The 18,929-nt window shown below is 44.5% G+C and overlaps 1 protein-coding gene across 1 annotated transcript in view; it reads left to right on the top strand.

The window, feature by feature from the left end:
• The window catches only part of LOC142663077 (uncharacterized), a 68,340-nt gene that overhangs the window by 26,437 nt on the left and 22,974 nt on the right, over positions 1–18,929 (top strand). Inside the window, exons 10-14 of the mRNA XM_075841377.1 lie at positions 1,279–1,382; positions 1,483–1,576; positions 3,395–3,418; positions 7,612–8,401; positions 14,963–14,991. Of these exons, the coding sequence (XP_075697492.1) occupies positions 1,279–1,382; positions 1,483–1,576; positions 3,395–3,418; positions 7,612–8,401; positions 14,963–14,991 (1,041 nt within the window). The remainder of the gene's footprint in view (positions 1–1,278; positions 1,383–1,482; positions 1,577–3,394; positions 3,419–7,611; positions 8,402–14,962; positions 14,992–18,929) is intronic.

Below are 18,929 nucleotides of genomic sequence, written 5' to 3'. Positions count from 1 at the left end.
TGACACCTGGACCCCGCACCGATCGGCTGCTTTTGGGCACCGGATGTTATGCAGTAGTTGGAGCCGGAAGCAGATGGCTCCGACTACTGCGTAGCGTTTGTTCTGCAGAACTGCAACTCTGCGGCTATTCCATGACCAGAGCCATCTGCTTCCGACATGGACGTCCGGTGCCCGGGAGCAGCTGATCGGTGCCCGGTAACGGACCCCCGCCGATCATATACTGGTGACCTATCCTGTGTATAGGTCATCAGTTGTCGGGTCGTGGAAATCTCTTTTTTGCGGGTTTTCCCTTATTGAATTTATCGGGCAGGTAAAATTCACAACAAATAGAAAAAGCTACGATTCCGCCGCAAAAAAACGCAAATGAGAAATACAACCTTGATTTTGGTTTAAAAAGGTTCACACTTACCGTCGGCTGTTGTCGTAGCGACGCGATCCTCTGTTCTGAGTGCAGCCCGGCCTGGGACGACGTTTCATCCCATGTGACTGCTGCAGCCAATTAAAGCTGCACTGTTCCGATGGACTACAGCGGCGTTCCAGGAAGCCGGGCTGCCCTTTAATGGAGTTAAAGGGTAACTATCGTTTCATATTTATTTTTTATAATTTATAGGGCAGCCGATTTCTGGAATTTTTCTTTCATTGTAAACCTGTTCCCGAATTACTACCCCTATCCTCCACTAGTGGACGTTGCTAGAGAAAATCCGTATTCAACTCCGTACACACTGAATACAGCTCCTCTGTATGGGGGACACTAAATGCTGCTGCTCCTGAAACTTGATGTCTCAGTGTATCCGGTATTTCTACAACGGACTGTATCAGCCCGTTCCTAATAACCAACCACTGATCTGATCTCCCTGCTCTCCCGGACAGATGCTCTGCAGAGTGAGGGACGAGCGAGAAAGTCTGTCAGGGAGATAAGATCAGTGCGGCTGGTTATTAGGAACGGGCTGAAACAGTCGATTGCAGAAATATCTGATACACTGAGACATTGGGGGGCATCGGGTTTCAGGAGCAGCAGCATTAAGTGTCCCCCATACAGAGGAGCTGTATTCAGTGTGTACGGCGCTGAATATGGATTTTCCCCAGCAATGACCAGTAGCGGAGGATAGGGGTAGTAGTTCAGGAACAGGTTTACAACGAAAGGAGGCTGAACTGGTTAATAAAGTATATTGCAATATTTCCTGAAATCGACTGCCCTATACAATATAAAAAATATATATGAAATGATCCTTACCCTTTAATATAAAAATAGTGACTCTGACCGCATCTTTCCTACAGATGACGCCAGCAAGTCAACCGCACCACAGAAAGCTGCAACGTCTCCCGTCCCTCACTCTTCAACCATTAAAGAGGAAGACGAGGATTTCTGGCCGGAGGAGCAGGTACGGCAGTGAGATTTACGGATTGGTTTAGGGGCTTCACACATATTTATTGTTAAATACAAGATTTTCTTGAATACGTGACCTGCTTTGTGACCTGTAGACAGTGTCTCAAGGTGATGCCGCTACGCAGACCGGGCCCGCGCTGCAGGTGAAAGAAGAGGAAATCGATGAAACTCCCGTTGATATCAACGCAGGTGAGTAGAGAACGTTTTATGCTCCCGCTTCTTACAGAAAGCACTTCCAAAAATGTTATTGGGTGGAGTTAAGACGTATCTCCACCATATCATAGATGTGCAGTCTAGACCAGCGTTCCTCAACCTGCTGTGTCAGGAGTAAAAAAAAAATCTAATCGAACACGGCCCCAGGATCCATCAATGTTTCATTGCTAGTCCACTGGCGTGCGAGCCAATCTTAAAGCCTGCCCTTCTCTCCACTTCCTGTGCTGTGCCAGTCGCGCCTCTGCTGCTCGTGTCGCACCGCCATCAACATCTTCCTTCTGCTCAAATTCTGCCCAGGAAAGATGGGAGGGCTATAGCTGGTATGGTTATTTGTAAGGAGGGATTTGAGCTTGGCGGTAGATGTATGTCGGCCGAACCTGACGTTGGAGGGAGCAACTGTTTTGGCACGTTGAATTTCACGTGTTCGGCCGACGGCTATATAAAGCGTGTGGCCAGTTTATCGGCAGTGGGGGGTTATAAGTTTGAGGTGGCATATGGATCGGTAGCGATTTTAAATCTGTACTTCTACATTATTTTAAGCCTATTACGACCATCCACCGTCCTTTGGCGGCGGGCGGGGCAGGTCTCCAGTGTACAGCGTCGTCTCTTCGTGTCACCGTAGAAGAGGCTTGTGAGTTCTCTAGTAACTAACAGCTGCTGAACTTAGAGCAGCCTCCTCAATACAGTTGGAATCAGAAAAAACTCAGGCCACAGCTGTTTAATCCTTTGATTGCCGCGGTCCGTGACCATGGCATGATCATAGGGGACTCCCGTCTTTGATTGCGTCACTGGAAACCCGTTGAGATGATCGAAGACTGGGGGAACCCTCTGCAATGATTCCTGGGACCTAGAAAGGACCCCGGGGCTGTCTGTTCTGTATGCCTGCTGTTAGGACACGCACTATGTGTTGTCATAGTGACACCGCGTAATGTATTAGTATGCCGGAGTATGCCAATATATTGTAAGTATAAAATAAAGTTGTAAATAGTTATCCCTTAATGGGATGAAAAAAAAAATGTGCATAAAAAAACAAACTATTTCTCCCGTGTAAAAGAAGGCCTCATATAGCGCGTCACTGAGAAAATAAAAAAAATGATGGCTGCTGAAAGGCAGAGAGGCAAAAAGGGAAGAAAGTAGCTGGTCGTTAAGGGGTTAACAGTTGAAGTCTTCACGTTTTATAGCTTAGGGCCTGTTCACATCAGCGTTGGCTTTCCGTTCCGTCGGAGGTTTCCGTCGGGTGAACCCCGCAACGGAAAGTCAAACTGAAACCACAGCTTCTGTTTCCGTCACCATTGATATCAATGGTGACGGAAACCTTGCTAATGGTTTCCGTTCGTCACCATTCTGGCAGGTTTCCGTTTTAACGACGGAATCAATAGCGGAGTCGACTGCGCTATTGATTCAGTCGGAAAAACGGAAACCTGCCAAAATGGTGACGAACGGAAACCATTAGCAATGTTTCTGTCACCATTGATATCAATGGTGACGGAAACAGAAGCTGTGGTTTCAGTTTGACTTTCCGTTGCAGGGTTCACCTGACGGAAACCTCCGACGGAACGGAAAGCCAACACTGATGTGAACAGGCCCTTATCGCTTCTTTTGGCGGTTCTCTGGTCAGAACTTGTTGTTGATTTAGAAAGGTTGAGAAATACTGATCTCGATCATAAGACATGAATACATCTAGCACTAAATGAATTGTAGGTCACTACAACCCTCATCTTCCCCACCTCCATCCCACGCTAGGATACAGGTGCTTTATCGATAATTCATGTGTGTTTCTCTTTTTCACTGCAGGAAATTGGCTGGGATTCCAAACTGGTAAGTGAAGTTTCTCTGGTATTCTTTGTGTATTTTTGTAGGGGATATATTCCTTATAGTGCTAGGGCTTTCCTTAGACTCTGTTCACACTACGGTTTGGCCCTCAGTTTGGCGTGTATATCGGGAGAGCACCCGGCGTACACCGTAAACAGGTCCAGAGAGCTCCATTAGCCCGATGGAGGCTAAAAGAGAGTCCTTTGAGCCTCCGTATACCAATTTTTGTTTTTTAAATTAGAGGCTGGAAGAGCGTTGAAGACTGTTCTTTTCCATCCCGAGAGATACCACAAAAAACGTATACCGCGCAGTATACATTTTTAACTTTGTCGTCTGTGGTCGACGTATGGCATACGTGAAAGGTATACGTTTAATGTATAAGTCAAGGGCTTTTCAGTAGCCTTTTATGACGTATGCGTTACTGTTGCTTAGCGGTGGCATCAGTCATCTATTGATGCGCTGTCTGTTTAAAGTATACGTCATGAGAGTACATGGTGTTTACGTTTAATGCATACTATTGAACTCTATGGTGATAGATGCCACGTCAGAAGATTTTCCAGGCGTGTACGTTAAACATTGGCCAAAAACAAAATGTGCCTTAACCTGTTAGTGACGGGCCCATCGTGTTTCTACGTCGGTCACTAACGGGCCTTATTCCGATGCCATAGACTTTTTACGTCGCGGCATCTGAATAAGTAAACAGAGCAGGGAGCTGTTAAATCTCCCTGCTCTCAGCTGTCAGAGGTAGCTGAGGGCTGGGGGCGTCCCTGCTCTGCCATGTGAGATCGATATTAGTATCGATCTCACACGTTTAACCCCTCAGATGCGGTGCTCAATAGCGAGCACCGCATCTGAGTGGTTTTGGAGAGAGGGAGGGAGCTCCCTCTCCCCCACCGACACCCGGCGATACAATCGCCGAGTGTCTGTGTCTCTAATGGCAGCCGGGGGTCTAATAAAGGCCCCCAGGTCTGCCTGTCATGAATGCCTGCTAGATCATGCCGCAGGCATGACCTAGCAGATTCCTGTCCGTGTTAAACGGACAGGCAGTAATACACTGCAATACAAAAGTATTGCAGTGTATTATAAAAGCGATCGCAGAATCACATATTAAAGTCCCCTAATGGGACTAGTAAAAAAAGTGAAAAAAAAGTTTAATAAAGTTAATTTTAAAAAAAATGTGAAAAAAAATGAAAAACCCAGCTTTTCCCCTTACACAATGCTTTACTATTAAAAAACAAAATAAAGTTAAAAAGTTACACATATTTGGTATCGCCGCGTCCGTAACGACCCCGACTATAAATCTATTACATTATTTAACCCGCACGGTGAACGGCGTAAAAAATGTAATAAAAAACTATGGAAAAATTGCTGTTTTCTGTGAATTCTGACTTTAAAAAAATGTGATAAAAAGTGATCAAAAAGTCGCATCTACTCCAAAATGGTACCAATAAAAACTACAAGTCTTCCCGCAAAAAAAAAAAGCCCTCATACAACCGCATCGGCGAAAAATTTGGAAAAAAAAGCGTTTTTACTGTGTAAAAGTAGTAAAACATACAAAATCGATACAAATTTGGTATCGTTGCAATCGTAACAACACGCTGAATAAAGTTATTGTGTTATTTATATCACACGGTAAACGGCGTAGATTTAAGACGCGAAAGAGTGGCGAAATTTCAGGTTTTTTTCTATTTCCCCCCAAATAAAAGTTAATCAATAAATAATATGTCCCCCAAAATGGTGCTATTAAAAAATACAACTTGTCCCGCAAAAAACAAGACCTTATACAGCTATGTCGACGCAAAAATAAAAAGGTTATAGCTCTTGGAATGCGACGATGGAAAAATGTCAAAAATGGCTTGGCCATTAAGGTCCAAAATGGGCTGGTCATTAAGGAGTTAATGCCACGTTTGTGTCGAGCTTTATAGCATGTGCGCTTCAGTAGATTCTCCTCATAAGACTGTGCGGTATGAAGATTCTGGTCGCTCACTCGTAAGAAATATTTAAGGCCTGGTTCACATCGCGTTATTTTCTTTACGTCGGAGGTATACGTCCCAACGTATACCACCGACGCAAGGTAGCATGTATCACAATGTGTACATACAATGGGATGCATCGCCCGAACTTTCCGGCCGGCAGGGAGCAACTTGAAGCGATGTGCCCCAGGGAAGCCCCTGACTTCACTGTCCATATAAGGACAGTGATGTCAGGGGCTTTCAACTATGGAGTCCCCGGCCAGAGCATCAAGCTCTCTGGCCAGGAAATCTAGTCTTGGAAAAGCCCTTGCCGTCAATGTCCATATATAGCTTTAAGATCCTGGAATCCCTGGCCAGAGCTCCAGTAGAGGAGGGACTGACGTCTATATATGGGCAGTGACGTTAGGAACTTTAAGATGCTGGAATCCCCGAGCAGAGTGTCGGAAACGCTTTAGCTGGGGACTCCACTCTTGGAGAAGGCTCTGACATCACTGTACATATAAGGACCGTGACATCAGGGGCTCCTCCATTCACCGGGCCAGAGCGCATCCGATACTCTGGCGCGGGGACTCTGTAGTAGAAAGGCCCTGACATCACTTTCCATGTGTGGACGCAAGAGCTTTCCCAGCGCCGGAATCCCCGAGCCGAGTGCTAACTGATACTCTACCTGGGGGCTCTGGCGCTGGGATGCTTACAGAGGTATACGTTTAACTTATACCTCTGACAGATGCATTACAGTGACAGCCGGCACACACAGGCTCATGTTAAAAAAAAAATATATATATATATATATATATATATATACATACATACATACACCACACGGTATATATATATATATTTTTTTGCCAGACCTCTGAGGATAGAATAGTTTAATCTATTACATTATTCCATCTTCCAAATAAAATGTATACCAGCCTCTTTTGGCCTCCGTCGGGTAATGGAGCCCTATGAACACATTTAGAGTGAATGTTGGGAGTTCTCCCGATGTACACGCTAAATCACAATATGAATCGGGCCTAACAATCTGACCTACAAGTTACAGCAGTATATCTTCAGGGCGTATTTTAAGATTACTTCTGTAGCAGAATTGTTTCCGTATCCTACATAGGGCAATGCAGTGCTCATGTCCCAGACAGTACACAGTTCCCGCATAATTACAAACTGGTCAAAAAGGTGGTTTCAGAGGGTGGCGTTAGAGTGCTGCTATATTGTGGTATTTCAATATGACAACGATATTAACATACTGGTATGCCTCCCGACTTCCTCGTTACGTGCGCGACTATACCGGTTATGTTAACTTTTTAATTTTTTTCCGTCCCACTAGAAGACTAGACTATGCGATTGGATGATGGCTCGTATAATAGACTGCAATTCTTCTGTATTGCATAGTGTTATACCTGTCAGCACAACGCTGACCGGCATCCTTTCAGGCCCTGCCTCTGGCAAGTGCTAATTGGTGTGCTGTTAGGCGCCTAGCTGGCATTGCAACCTATTGGCACCATATGATCGCTTCACAGAGAGAGCTCCCTCCATCTAACCACTTAGATGCCACAGTCGCTATTGACTGCGGCATCTAAAGCGGTTAAACTGCTGGGATTTGAGTTATGTCCGATCCCGGCTGTTGCAGCGGGCATGGGCTCAGCTCCTATCTGCTTGCCAAAGAGTAAACATCCATTGCTCTAATGGCAGTATGCCATTTTTTTATTTTGGTTGATTTTCCCTTTTTTTATTTTTATTTTTTGTCCTCCTTATTCTAACAAATGGGTGTTTTGGTAAAATAAAAAACGTAGCCACTTTTGGAGTTTGCTTTTGGCCCCAAATTTAGCACTATAATATATCTAATCTAATGTAGGTTAGGCACTGTTTCTACTGCCCGTTTGACGTAAGCTCAACAGGCCTCCGGCTGCCATGGCAGATGCTCAGGACCCGGTGATTTAATTGCAGGAGGAGGTAGAGGGATCCCACCCCCTTTGTCTAACCCCCCACAGATGCCCAGAGCATCTAAAGGGGTTAGACAAGCAGGAGTGAAGTTATTTCTCATCCTGGTCACTTGTAAGATGTATAAAATAGCCGGTACCCATATGGAATGGTGTGGGCTCAGCTCCTGAGCCATATTGTTAGAGCGCACATCTGCTTTACATGTATTGCGGATAACGCTAAAGTGTTAAAAGCCGCTCCAAAAACACCACATACAGTACAATAATTTTTCTTCTTTCTCTTAAGGTATGTTACCCGATGATGAAATTGCCAAAAAAGTATACTCTCCACCAGCAAAGACCATGCAGAATAACTGGGAAACGGATGAATATGGACAATCTACAACCACAGCCAAACAATTTATCTGTACAGAGTGTGGGAAAGGGTTTAGTCTCTATTCTTATCTCACCAAGCATCAAAGGTCTCATTCGGGAGAGAAGCCATATTCCTGCATCCAGTGTGGTAAATGTTTTGCTTACAAACCAAGTCTTGTTACTCATCAAAGGGTTCACACTGGAGAAAAGCCTTTTTCTTGTACTGAATGCGGAAAACTCTTTGTCAGCAAGTTTAACCTCAAAGCACATGAGAAAGTTCACACGGGAGAGAAGCCAGTCGAATGTCCGGCCTGTGGAAGATGTTTTAGCAATAATCCAGCCCTTGTTAAACATCTAAGAATACACACAGGGGAGAAGCCTTTCACATGTACTGAATGCGAGAAAGTCTTTTCTAGTAGGTCATGTCTCAACGCACACCTTGTCCTTCACACGGGAGAAAGGCCGTACATCTGTAGGGAATGTGGGAAAGCATTTGCCAACCAATCCAACCTTATTTCACATCGGATAATACACACAGGACAAAAGCCGTATGTATGCCCCGTTTGCGAACGGGGTTTTGCCAACCAATCCAATCTCGCAAAACACAAGTTAACGCACACTGATGACAAGCCATTTGTGTGTATAGAATGCGGTAATGTTTTCTCCCGCAAAGATGGCCTTTCCAAACATTACGAAAGAATACACAAAAAAAAATTAGAATTTTGAAAAATTATTATTCATGGTTATGAGAAATGCTCTTTGGGAAATGCATATTTAATCATCCTTATTAACGTGGGATAAACCCCAAAATATATATAGATATGTATATATTTGTATTAGAACATTTTTAGATTTATATGTATCAATCATAGTTCATTCAAATTGAAGATCATGAAAGAAAGATTGTAGCCATTACAAACATTCTTTCAAGGGAATGTATCAACTATATATATATATATATATATATATATATATATATATATATAATTATTTTTTTTGCTCATTAAAACAGCAACAGCATTTAGAGATATTCTTTACAGAAGCCACAGGAAGCTGTAGACTCGAGACGACTCATTGACCTCTAAGGGAGTGTTCTAGGCATGCTCTGTGGCCAACGCAGAGGTCACTGTGTAGGGAGGATGATGGCTCAATCACCTGTCCATCACCTATTGCCAATGGTGGATCCTGTATTATCTGCGTCCAGCTCCATAATAGAGGTGTTGCCTATCAGTGTAATCCTGCCTGTGATGATAATGAGATGACTGCTCAGAAGTGATCTCTACAGAACAGGAAGGATCAACCTATTATGAATGGTGGATCCTGTGTTGGCTACATATAGGTTTTACCTTTCATTGTAAGGACTCATGCAGACGAGCGCGACTCTCGTCCGTGTGCTGAAACAATACACAGCACACGGCCCCATTGATTTCAGTGGGGCTATTCACACGTGTGGGTTTTCACGGAAAGAGTGTTTGTTGTGTGAAACTCACTGCATGTCCTATATTGGTGTGTCTTCACGCACCTAGTCGCCCATTGAAGTCAATGGGTGTGTAAAAATCACGGACAGCACACTAGTGCACATCTGTGGTTTACGCATCAATTACATTGTAAAAAATAAGTGCTTGCGAGTGCGTGAAAAACAAATGCCACTCGCAAAGCACACTGATGCAAAAAGCAATGCACAGGCACAGATTTATGCGCGTAAATCTGTCACGTTCGTGTGAATGTAGCTTAATCCTGACTGATGACAATGAGATGACTGCTGAGAAGTGATCCCCATAGAACAGGAAGAGTCAGTCTATTATGAATGATGGATCATTGTTCTCTACATATAGGTGTTGCCTGTCAATGTACTCCTGACTGTGATAATGAGATGACTGCTGAGAAGTGGTCACTACAGAACAGGAAGTGTTATTTAATATAGACAATGAAGTGAAAAATTAAAAATAGATTCCCTTTTGAGGGCCTCAAAACCTAAAATGCTAAGCTGTTTTTTTATTTAGGTCCATTAATGGCAGCATATATCTTATTTACCCACAATACTCTCTGTTCAGACATCATTCCTGCATTCCGTTTTTAATTTGCAATGTATATAGGAAACCTATATGAAATAAAACAATATCATGGTATGTATTGTATGCAGTATATTCAGTCATTTTCTCTACTATTTATTCATATAAAAAGAGGTAGAGGAGGGTTCCATATATTGTCTGGCGTGGACTGCTGTGGTGGGGATATGAAGTCAGATGTAAACTATGGCTAAATGTCTTTGGTGTTTTTCAAGCCACTGCATTATAGAAACATTAAAAGAAAATAAAAATAAATTAGTTTGGTTTATTCCTAATGCTGGAATCAGATGCAGTTTTTTTGTGCCAAAGCCAGGAGTGGATCCAAAATTAAGGAAAAGTGTAAGGCTACATGCACATGTTGCGTAATTTGGTGCAGAAAATCCACATCAAAACCGCCACAGATTGCAATTAATGCCGCAGGTAAAATCCGCACTTAATGGGGCATTTTTTAATAAATTTTTAGGTGCGTTTTTTTTATTTTTTATATATAGTTATTAGATGGGACCACAAGATAAGTTGACATTCTGCGGACTTTAAAATACGTACCACAGGTCAATTTATGTGTGGAAATATTCCGCAACGTGTAGATGAGATTACTTGAAATCTCATTTACTTTGCCGGTACTGTATTGATGTAATACACATCGTGTGCATGTCGCATAAAGGATAGAATACATACTTTTTTTGCTTCTGGGATTTTTTTGTCCAGGTAAGCTAGGAAAAAGATACGGTATTGTGAATCCTCCATGGTTTGTATCCGTACCACTGATGTGAGCTTACAGCGGTTTCCCATCTTTCCTAAGGCCCCATGCACGCGGCCGTGAGCGTAATCACGGGGTGCGACTGCAGGCACGGCCGGCAACAGCCATCCTCACGGTCCGTAAAAAGCAAAGGATAGGTCATGTCCTATATTCTGCAGAGGCTTTCTACGGACACCTTCCTGTAAATAAACGGGAAGGTGTCCATGGACATTAGAAGTTAATGGGTCTGCAATCACGGACTATTTTTACGGCCGTGTGCATGGGGCCTTAGCAATCAATTCCAGCATTTTGAAGACCTGGCTTTATTCATAGTGCCACATGAGATGCGCAATGGGATCGAACCATGTTAAGTGAAAAACATGGAAACTTAGTTTCCTTAGGAGGTGGGGGGGGGGGGTGCGTGAGATGTCCCATCTTTCCACTGACAAAATCCAATCACCGTTTTTGTGCGCATATTTGCTGTATGACAGATCTGTAACAAGCCAGCACCAGTCACATACACTTTGAATACATTGGAAAGGAAACTTTTTCAAGAAATATTTTACTGTAAAATGACTTTAACCCTTTTGTTCCTAGTGGTTTCTGTACAATATTCACACTTAAGCTTTAATTATGAAATTGAAAACATTCATATTACACCGCCGTGCCCTATTGTATAAATGCCCCCCAGTACTTGACACTCATGAGCACCTTCGTGCAATTTTGTATCATAATGAGAAGTTTCATGTAGAAAACAATTGCATTGAAATTCATGTTCGTGACCCATAAGCTGGTCCTTAGCCACTCAGCACCCCCAACAAATGTTATAAAATTAAAAAGATTAAGATTTGTAGAGCTCATACATCTTCATAAAAGCACAACTGAAGAGGCCAAAAATCTCGTTTTAAACAGAAAATATAAAGAGAAAAATATCAAAGAAATAAGGGTTAGCCAATGTTCATATCATAGACGTCTGGTGTACACGCTGAACATGCATATAGCCTATAATGGGCTTGAGTGGCACCTTGGCATATGTTCGAACGGTATAGTTAAAATGTATGCCTACTGTAATTCTTCCTTTCATGCGTTCGAAAGCCGCACCACTGGGTTCTCTTTGCTGGACCTATAACCTGATTCGTATACGCAAGGGTGACTAATGGAAAACCGATGTTTAACAACTGAGACGGTAACTAGTATCTTGTCATGCCCTTTGGATTATGTAACGCTCCAGCAGTGTTCCAAGAATTTGTGAATGACCTCTTCCGTGATCTCCTGTATGTCTGTGGTGATGTGTCTGGACGACATCTTAATCTACTCACCCGATCTGACGACGCATCGGAAGCATGTACGCCAAGTATTGTTGCGGCTAAGGGTGAATAAATTGTACGCGAAACCGGAGAAGTGCGTATTTGAAAAGAGGTCCTTGCCCTTCCTGGGCTCTATTGCCTCCGATCGTGGTCTTCAAATGGATCTAGAAAAGGGGAAGTCCATCTTGGAGTGGCCACGGCCTCAGGGTCTCCGAGCTATACAGAGATTTCTTGGATTCGCTAATTTTTATCGTCCGTTCATCCCAAATTTCTCATCCCTTACTGCTCCCATCTCAGCTCAGACCAGAAAGGGAGTGAATGCTAAGGACTGGACCCCTGAGGCAGAGTTAGGGTATGTTCGCACGGCTTATTTTCGGGCCGTAAACGGCGGGAAAATGGCGTTCTGTTCCGACGGGCCGTTTTTTTTGCGTGGCCATTTTGAAAAACGGCCGCTTTAAAAAACAGCTGCAAAAAAGATGTGCAGGTCACTTCTTGGGATGCTTTTGGAGCTGTTTTTCATAGCCTCTATTGAAAACATCTCCAAAAACGGCTGCGAAAAACACGAGTGGCTTAAAAAACGTCTGATAATCAGGAGCTGTTTTCCCTTAATAACAGCTCTGTATTTTCAGACGTTTTTTTGGTAAGCGTGTGAACATAGCCCTAGCATTCTCCATCCTCAGGAGTGTCTTCACATCTGCCTCTGTTCTTCGTCATCCTGATGTAACTCAACGGTTTTCCGTGGAGTGCTGGAGCACGCCTGTTTCAAAGGGTAAGGCAGCATCTTGCGGATTCTTCTCTCCTGTTTACACAGGGCAATTATCGGCAACGAGTGTTCTATGAGCGATCGTTTGCCCGATAATTGGCCCGTGTAAAACGGCCTTTACTTATCTGCAAAGAGTGGAAAGTTTCAGGCCTCCTCCAATTTCAAAGGCCTAAGGGCTTAGGGGATGTGCACACGATAACTGCAATTACGGCTGAAATTACGGAGCTGGTTTTCATTGAAGTCAATGAAAAACGGCTCAAATTATGTCCCAAGAATTGTCCTGCACTTCTTTGACGAAGCTGTTATTTTATGTGCCGTCTTTTGACAGCGACGCTTAAAATGACAGGTCGTCGGCACAGAACATCGGCAAACCCATTGAAATGAATGGGCAGATGTTTGCCAAAGTATTTGAGCCGTGTTTTCAGGCGTAATTCGAGGCGTAAAACGCCTCCGTTACGCCTGAAAATAGATCATGTGAACCCAGCCTTAGTGCGCGGGCTTTAAAGTTTAGTGAAAGGGGCAGACTGTGGAAGGTGCGTGGCTGCGCACCTTATAAGGATCACTGATCTCCCTCCCTAGAAAGGATCCAACCCCCTCTACAATTGTAGACGATTGTCTCTTGAACAGAAGCCACTTATGTATCTCTGGATTAAATCTGCAAAGCTGGTCATCTCCATCGACGTTTGTGAAGCACTATAAGGCTGGGTTCACACGACCTATTTTCAGACGTAAACGAGGCGTATTATGCCTCGTTTTACGTCTGAAAATACGGCTCCAATACGTCGGCAAACATCTGCCCATTCATTTGAATGGGTTTGCCGACGTACTCTGCAGACGACCTGTCATTTACGCGTCGTTGTTTGACAGCTGTCAAACGACGACGCGTAAAAATACAGCCTCGTCAAAATAAGTGCAGGGCACTTCTATACATTATATGCAGGACACTTCTTTGGACGTTTTTGGAGCCGTTTTCTCATAGACTCCAATGAAAACAGCTCCAAAAACGGACGTAAAAAACGCCGCGAAAAACGTCTGAAAATCAGGGGCTGTTTTCCCTTGAAAACAGTTCCGTATTTTCAGACGTTTTTGGTCACTACGTGTGCACATACCCTAAGCAGGACATCGCAGCACCTTTTGGGTCAATTTATACTCAAATAATACCCCCTACACCCCTAGTACAATAAATGGCGCTATCCACCCCCAGTACAATCAATGTCATCATCCAGAAACGGCACAATGGTTGGATTGGTGAGTGTCTGGCAGTCGGACGTCCATAATTGTCAGCACAGACGTCCGTTGACACTTTCGCCACGCATGGCAATCCCCATTGTAGTAAATAAGGGGTGATGGAAACGCTTGCTCCGCTTTTTCTGTCACTTCCACGTGAAGCTGTCCTTGGGCTCCTTCGTTCTGACGGTTGGTCCTTACACGTCATCAATGCTGCGTTGCTTATAATGTCCTGACACTTCCGGCGTCACTACGTTGTGTGAGCGGCGCTTCATTGATGAGGGGTGGAGAGCGGTGAGGTGAGTATATATATATATTTTTTAACTGATGGGGGGCAAGGTAGGGGCCCATATCGGGCCTCTACTTTGCTACACCCCAGAGAGTAAAATAGATTTCCATTATAATTCACGCCCGTTTTTTGGCGTAAATGATAACAAATTTGATGGGCCTTGGTGGCCACGTCTGTCCAATGGGGGTCGGAGAGGTCCGGCATGGGCCTCTTCCTTGCTACGCCCCATAGAGTGAAATAGATTTCCACCCGCGTAAATTATAATAAATTTGTCGGCCCTTGGTGTCCTTGCCCTTTCCCAACGTCCACACACCCTTCCCGCAAAAGTAGCAAGGGTGGAGTCAAAAGTCGCAATTGGCAGACTTTTTCGCCATTTTCTCTTTACCATGCCAAATGTTGATAAATTGCCGCCATTGTTAGGTCTCCTTCATGCGGCAGTATTTTGGTCAGTATTTTAAAGCTAAAACCAAGAGCTGGTCCAAAACACGGAAGATGGGAAATGTTTCCATTCTACTTTACAAATACTGACCAAAAACGAAAAAAAATGGAAAAATGTTGCGTACAGAAGCAGAATTCGGGTGCGTTTTGAGGCGTCTTTCATGTCGGGCCGTGAGGTAATAACTGGACATAAGTCTGTAGATATTATCGTCATTTTGGTTGTTTTTTACCTCACACTTCTCTCTCTATAGAGCGGCAGGACACAGAGGGCGGGGCTAAGGGAAGACGTCGTGTGTTCTGTCATGCGCAGATGAAAGATGGAGACTGCCGATGAGGGGGCGGAGCCTGCGTGCCGAGCATTAGTGTATGCACTGCGGACTACTGCTCCCATGATCCTACGCTCGCAAAAACGCTGTTGATGACGTCAAAACGCCGGCGACACACTACTCAGCAGAGAGATCGGAGACATCTGGATACGGGGTGAGAAAGAGACTGTGCTGCCCGAGGAGGAGGCTACAGCAATGGGCACACTGCTACATGTAAAGGAGAGGCGGAGTGTGTGTACAGGAAAGTACAGGGGTATTGGACATTGTGGTGAATGTATAGGAAAGGAGTAGTGGGCACAGTTCTGGGTGTATAGGAAAGGAGTAGTGGGCACAGTTCTGGGTGTATAGGAAAGGGGTAGTGGGCACAGTTCTGGGTGTATAGGAAAGGGGTAGTGGGAACAGTTCTGGGTGTATAGGAAAGGAGTAGTGGGCACAGTTCTGGGTGTATAGGAAAGGGGTAGTGGGCACAGTTCTGGGTGTATAGGAAAGGGGTAGTGGGAACAGTTCTGGGTGTATAGGAAAGGAGTAGTGGGCACAGTTCTGGGTGTATAGGAAAGGGGTAGTGGGCACAGTTCTGGGTGTATAGGAAAGGGGTAGTGGGAACAGTTCTGGGTGTATAGGAAAGGGGTAGTGGGAACAGTTCTGGGTGTATAGGAAAGGAGTAGTGGGCACAGTTCTGGGTGTATAGGAAAGGAGTACTGGGCACAGTTCTGGGTGTATAGGAAAGGAGTAGTGGGCACAGTTCTGGGTGTATAGGAAAGGGGTAGTGGGCACAATTCTGGGTGTATAGGAAAGGAGTAGTGGGCACAGTTCTGGGTGTATAGGAAAGGGGTAGTGGGCACAGTTCTGGGTGTATAGGAAAGGAGTAGTGGGAACAGTTCTGGGTGTATAGGAAAGGGGTAGTGGGCACAGTTCTGGGTGTATAGGAAAGGGGTAGTGGGCATAGTGGTGAATGTAAAGAAAAGGAGTAGTGGGCACAGTTCTGGGTGTATAGGAAAGGCGAGATGGGAGCAATGCTGACTGTACAGGGTAGTGGTATTGGGCACTGTTCTTGGTGTACAGTAAAGGAGTCGTGCATAAACAATGCTGGGTGTATAGGAATCGGGTATTGGGTACAGTTAGTTCTGAGGGTATAGGAAAGGGCTAGTGGGCACAATGCTGGGTGTACAGCAATGGAGTGGTGGGCACAATTAGGGATAGGGGGCACAGGTGTGGCTGTATGAAGAAGAGGCAATATGTTCAGGGGTAGTAGGGAAAGGGTATGTGGCCTATAGGTGTAGTGGAATAGAGAGCCCAGTGGTGGGTGCCTGGAGAGGTGGCAGTCAGGTTGGTTTAGGGCACTGGTGGGTGTACAGGGGAGGAGCGCTGACATTAGGATGTCATGATATCCGAATTTGGACTTTGATACCGATACTTCGTGTAGTATTGCGATTCTCGATACCAAACCCATACTTAAAACAATAATTCTAAAATAAAAAATGTCTTCCGTTTTCTGGCGTGAGGTGTGATGAATGCTGAACCTCCGTGTGCCTCACAGTCGTAATGGACAACATTGGGTTAATGTGTGAGGTACATGATGGGGTTAATTACTATTAATGTGCGGCACATGGGGGTTCAAAATTCATCATCGCACCTCGTGCCTCACATTAATAAGTGAAAGAAAGTTTTTATTTTATAACAGCGTAAACATGAATGACGCTATAAATGTGTTATTAGAGCCGCGACGATACAGAATATGTGAATATCTTGCGTATCGGGACATTTATTTTTAATGTGTATTGTGTTTATTTTTTTTACTATTTTACTTTTTACCCTTAGTGTAGATAGATATATATATATATATATATATATATATATATATATATATATACTGATAGTACACAGGCTGCGGTTACCTCAGTATGCCCTAACAACAGGAAATATGGTCAGACAGCCCTGGGGTCCTTCAATGGACCCTGGGCTGTCTGCCCATATATGGTATGCCCCTTGATCGTGTCACAGGGAATCCCTGTGACGCGATCCAAAGGGCATCCCCTTCTCATTTTCCCCTTGAATGCTGCGGTGGCGGTCAGCTTTGATCGCAGCATTTAAGGGAATAGCGGCGGAGATGAGAGGTTTCTCTGATCTCTGCCGTTAGAGCGGGTCTGCGGCTGTGTAATACAGCCATTGCCCGGCTCTTGACAACATGGCGATGCGGCCGGCGCTGCACTATCGTGCGGCGGTGCCGGCACTGAGGACAGAACAGGGGGGGTGTTTTGCCGTGCACTCGCCATGTTCTCTTTCTTCAGTGCCGCCGCTTATTAGTGCAGCGCCGGCCACACCACATCATGCTGACCATGCGCGCACTTGTCAGGAGCGGGGCAATGGCTGTGATACACACCCGCAGCCCCGCTCTGACTAAATTCATGTGTTACAATACTAAGCTGTGAGGTCGCGCAGCTTCATATTGAAATACATGAATTAAAGTGTAACTAAATGTTTGACAAACTTCTGACATGTCAGAAGCTTGGATTGGTGGGGGTCCGAGTACGGAGACCCCCACCAATCGCTCAAACGAAGCGGCAAAAGCGCTCAGCCGTTTGTGTCTGTTCGGCTTTTTCCGGAAAGCCGATGTATCAGAGTTCGGGCTCATAGACTTTCTATTGATTCCGTCCTCCGATACATTTATTTCCAGAAAAAGCCGAACAGACACGAAGCGGCTGAGCGCTCACAGGAGGGCTTCTGCCGCTTCGTTCTCAGTGCCCGGACCCCACCAATCCAAACTGCTGACATGTCAGAAGTTTGTCAAATCTTTAGTTACCCTTTAATGGTATTGAACCATTTGAGGGTGCACGGCATGGAAGTAGTATTCATATTCCAATGCATCGGGCATCCTAATTGACATGATTTACACAGTGTGACACCTTTCTATATATTATATATATATATATATATATATATATATATATATAACACTATAGGTATGACATAGAAATACATCGGTGTCAAATCATATTTGAGGCTCTCGGCCACCGTGGAAGCAAAAAGTAATTAAAGGGGTTGTCCAGTTCCAAATAATTGTTGGCCCATCCTCAGGATAGTCCATCAATATCTCATCGGTTGGGGTCCGACTCTCGGCACCCCCGCTGATCAGCTGTTCCCCCTTCATTTCCTTTGTCGCTCACACTGTGAATCGCTGACGGACTTGTAGTGGCGGTTCACGGCATTACATCCTTCACCCATTCACTTCAATCTAATACTGTGAACCGCCGCTGAGGACAGGCCATCAATTTTTTGGGACTGAACACCCCCTTTAAGTACTACAAAACTGATGCAAGTGGAGTAGTTGCCCGTGGAAACCAGTCAGATTCCAATTAAAAATTTTTTATTTTTCCAACTTTCGAAAATGAAATCAGTGACCTGATTGGTTACTATGGGCAAGTACTCTAGTTTTTCTATGCATCAATTATATATTTTTTTTGCTTCTCCCCCCTATATGTTTAAAGGTTAACTAAACTTTTATAAAACATTTGACATGTCAGAAGTTTTGATCGGTGGGGTCCGAGCACTGAGACCTCCACCGATCGCTAAAACGAAGCGGCCTAGCGATCACCAGGGCTCTACTGCCGCTTCGTTTTAGCGATCGGTGGAGGTCTCAGTGCTAGGACTCCCACCAATCAAAACTTGTGACATGTCAAAAGTTTTTTAAAAGTTTAGTTGCCCTTTAAATTACAACTCACCACAAAATGACCCATACTACTTTGCACTACTATCAAGGCTGGAAATACAAAACTCTCGGCTAGTTCTGTTACCTGGTTGCACGTTTTTCCCAGAATTATGTCACATAAGCAACATCTGTGCAGGACGTAATGAGTTAAACTAAGACGTAGAAAACATTCAAGGCTGCCAGAGAGACGCGCACAAGGTCACTGCTCCTTCCGATGACTTGATATACCGCTATGGTGTTCTCGCTGGAATATACGTTTTCTAGTACATGTATTTACACCGTACAATTCACAGTGGAATCAGATTGTACAATTCTTTTCCCTTACATGATATCTGGTGGACTGCCGTATCATAGTCTAACTTAGGCCTAATTCGCACGACCATGTT

Source organism: Rhinoderma darwinii, chromosome 11 (genome assembly GCF_050947455.1).
Source record: "Rhinoderma darwinii isolate aRhiDar2 chromosome 11, aRhiDar2.hap1, whole genome shotgun sequence".
NCBI classification, from domain to species: domain Eukaryota; kingdom Metazoa; phylum Chordata; class Amphibia; order Anura; family Rhinodermatidae; genus Rhinoderma; species Rhinoderma darwinii.
This window is presented reverse-complemented; position numbering and strand designations above follow the sequence as displayed.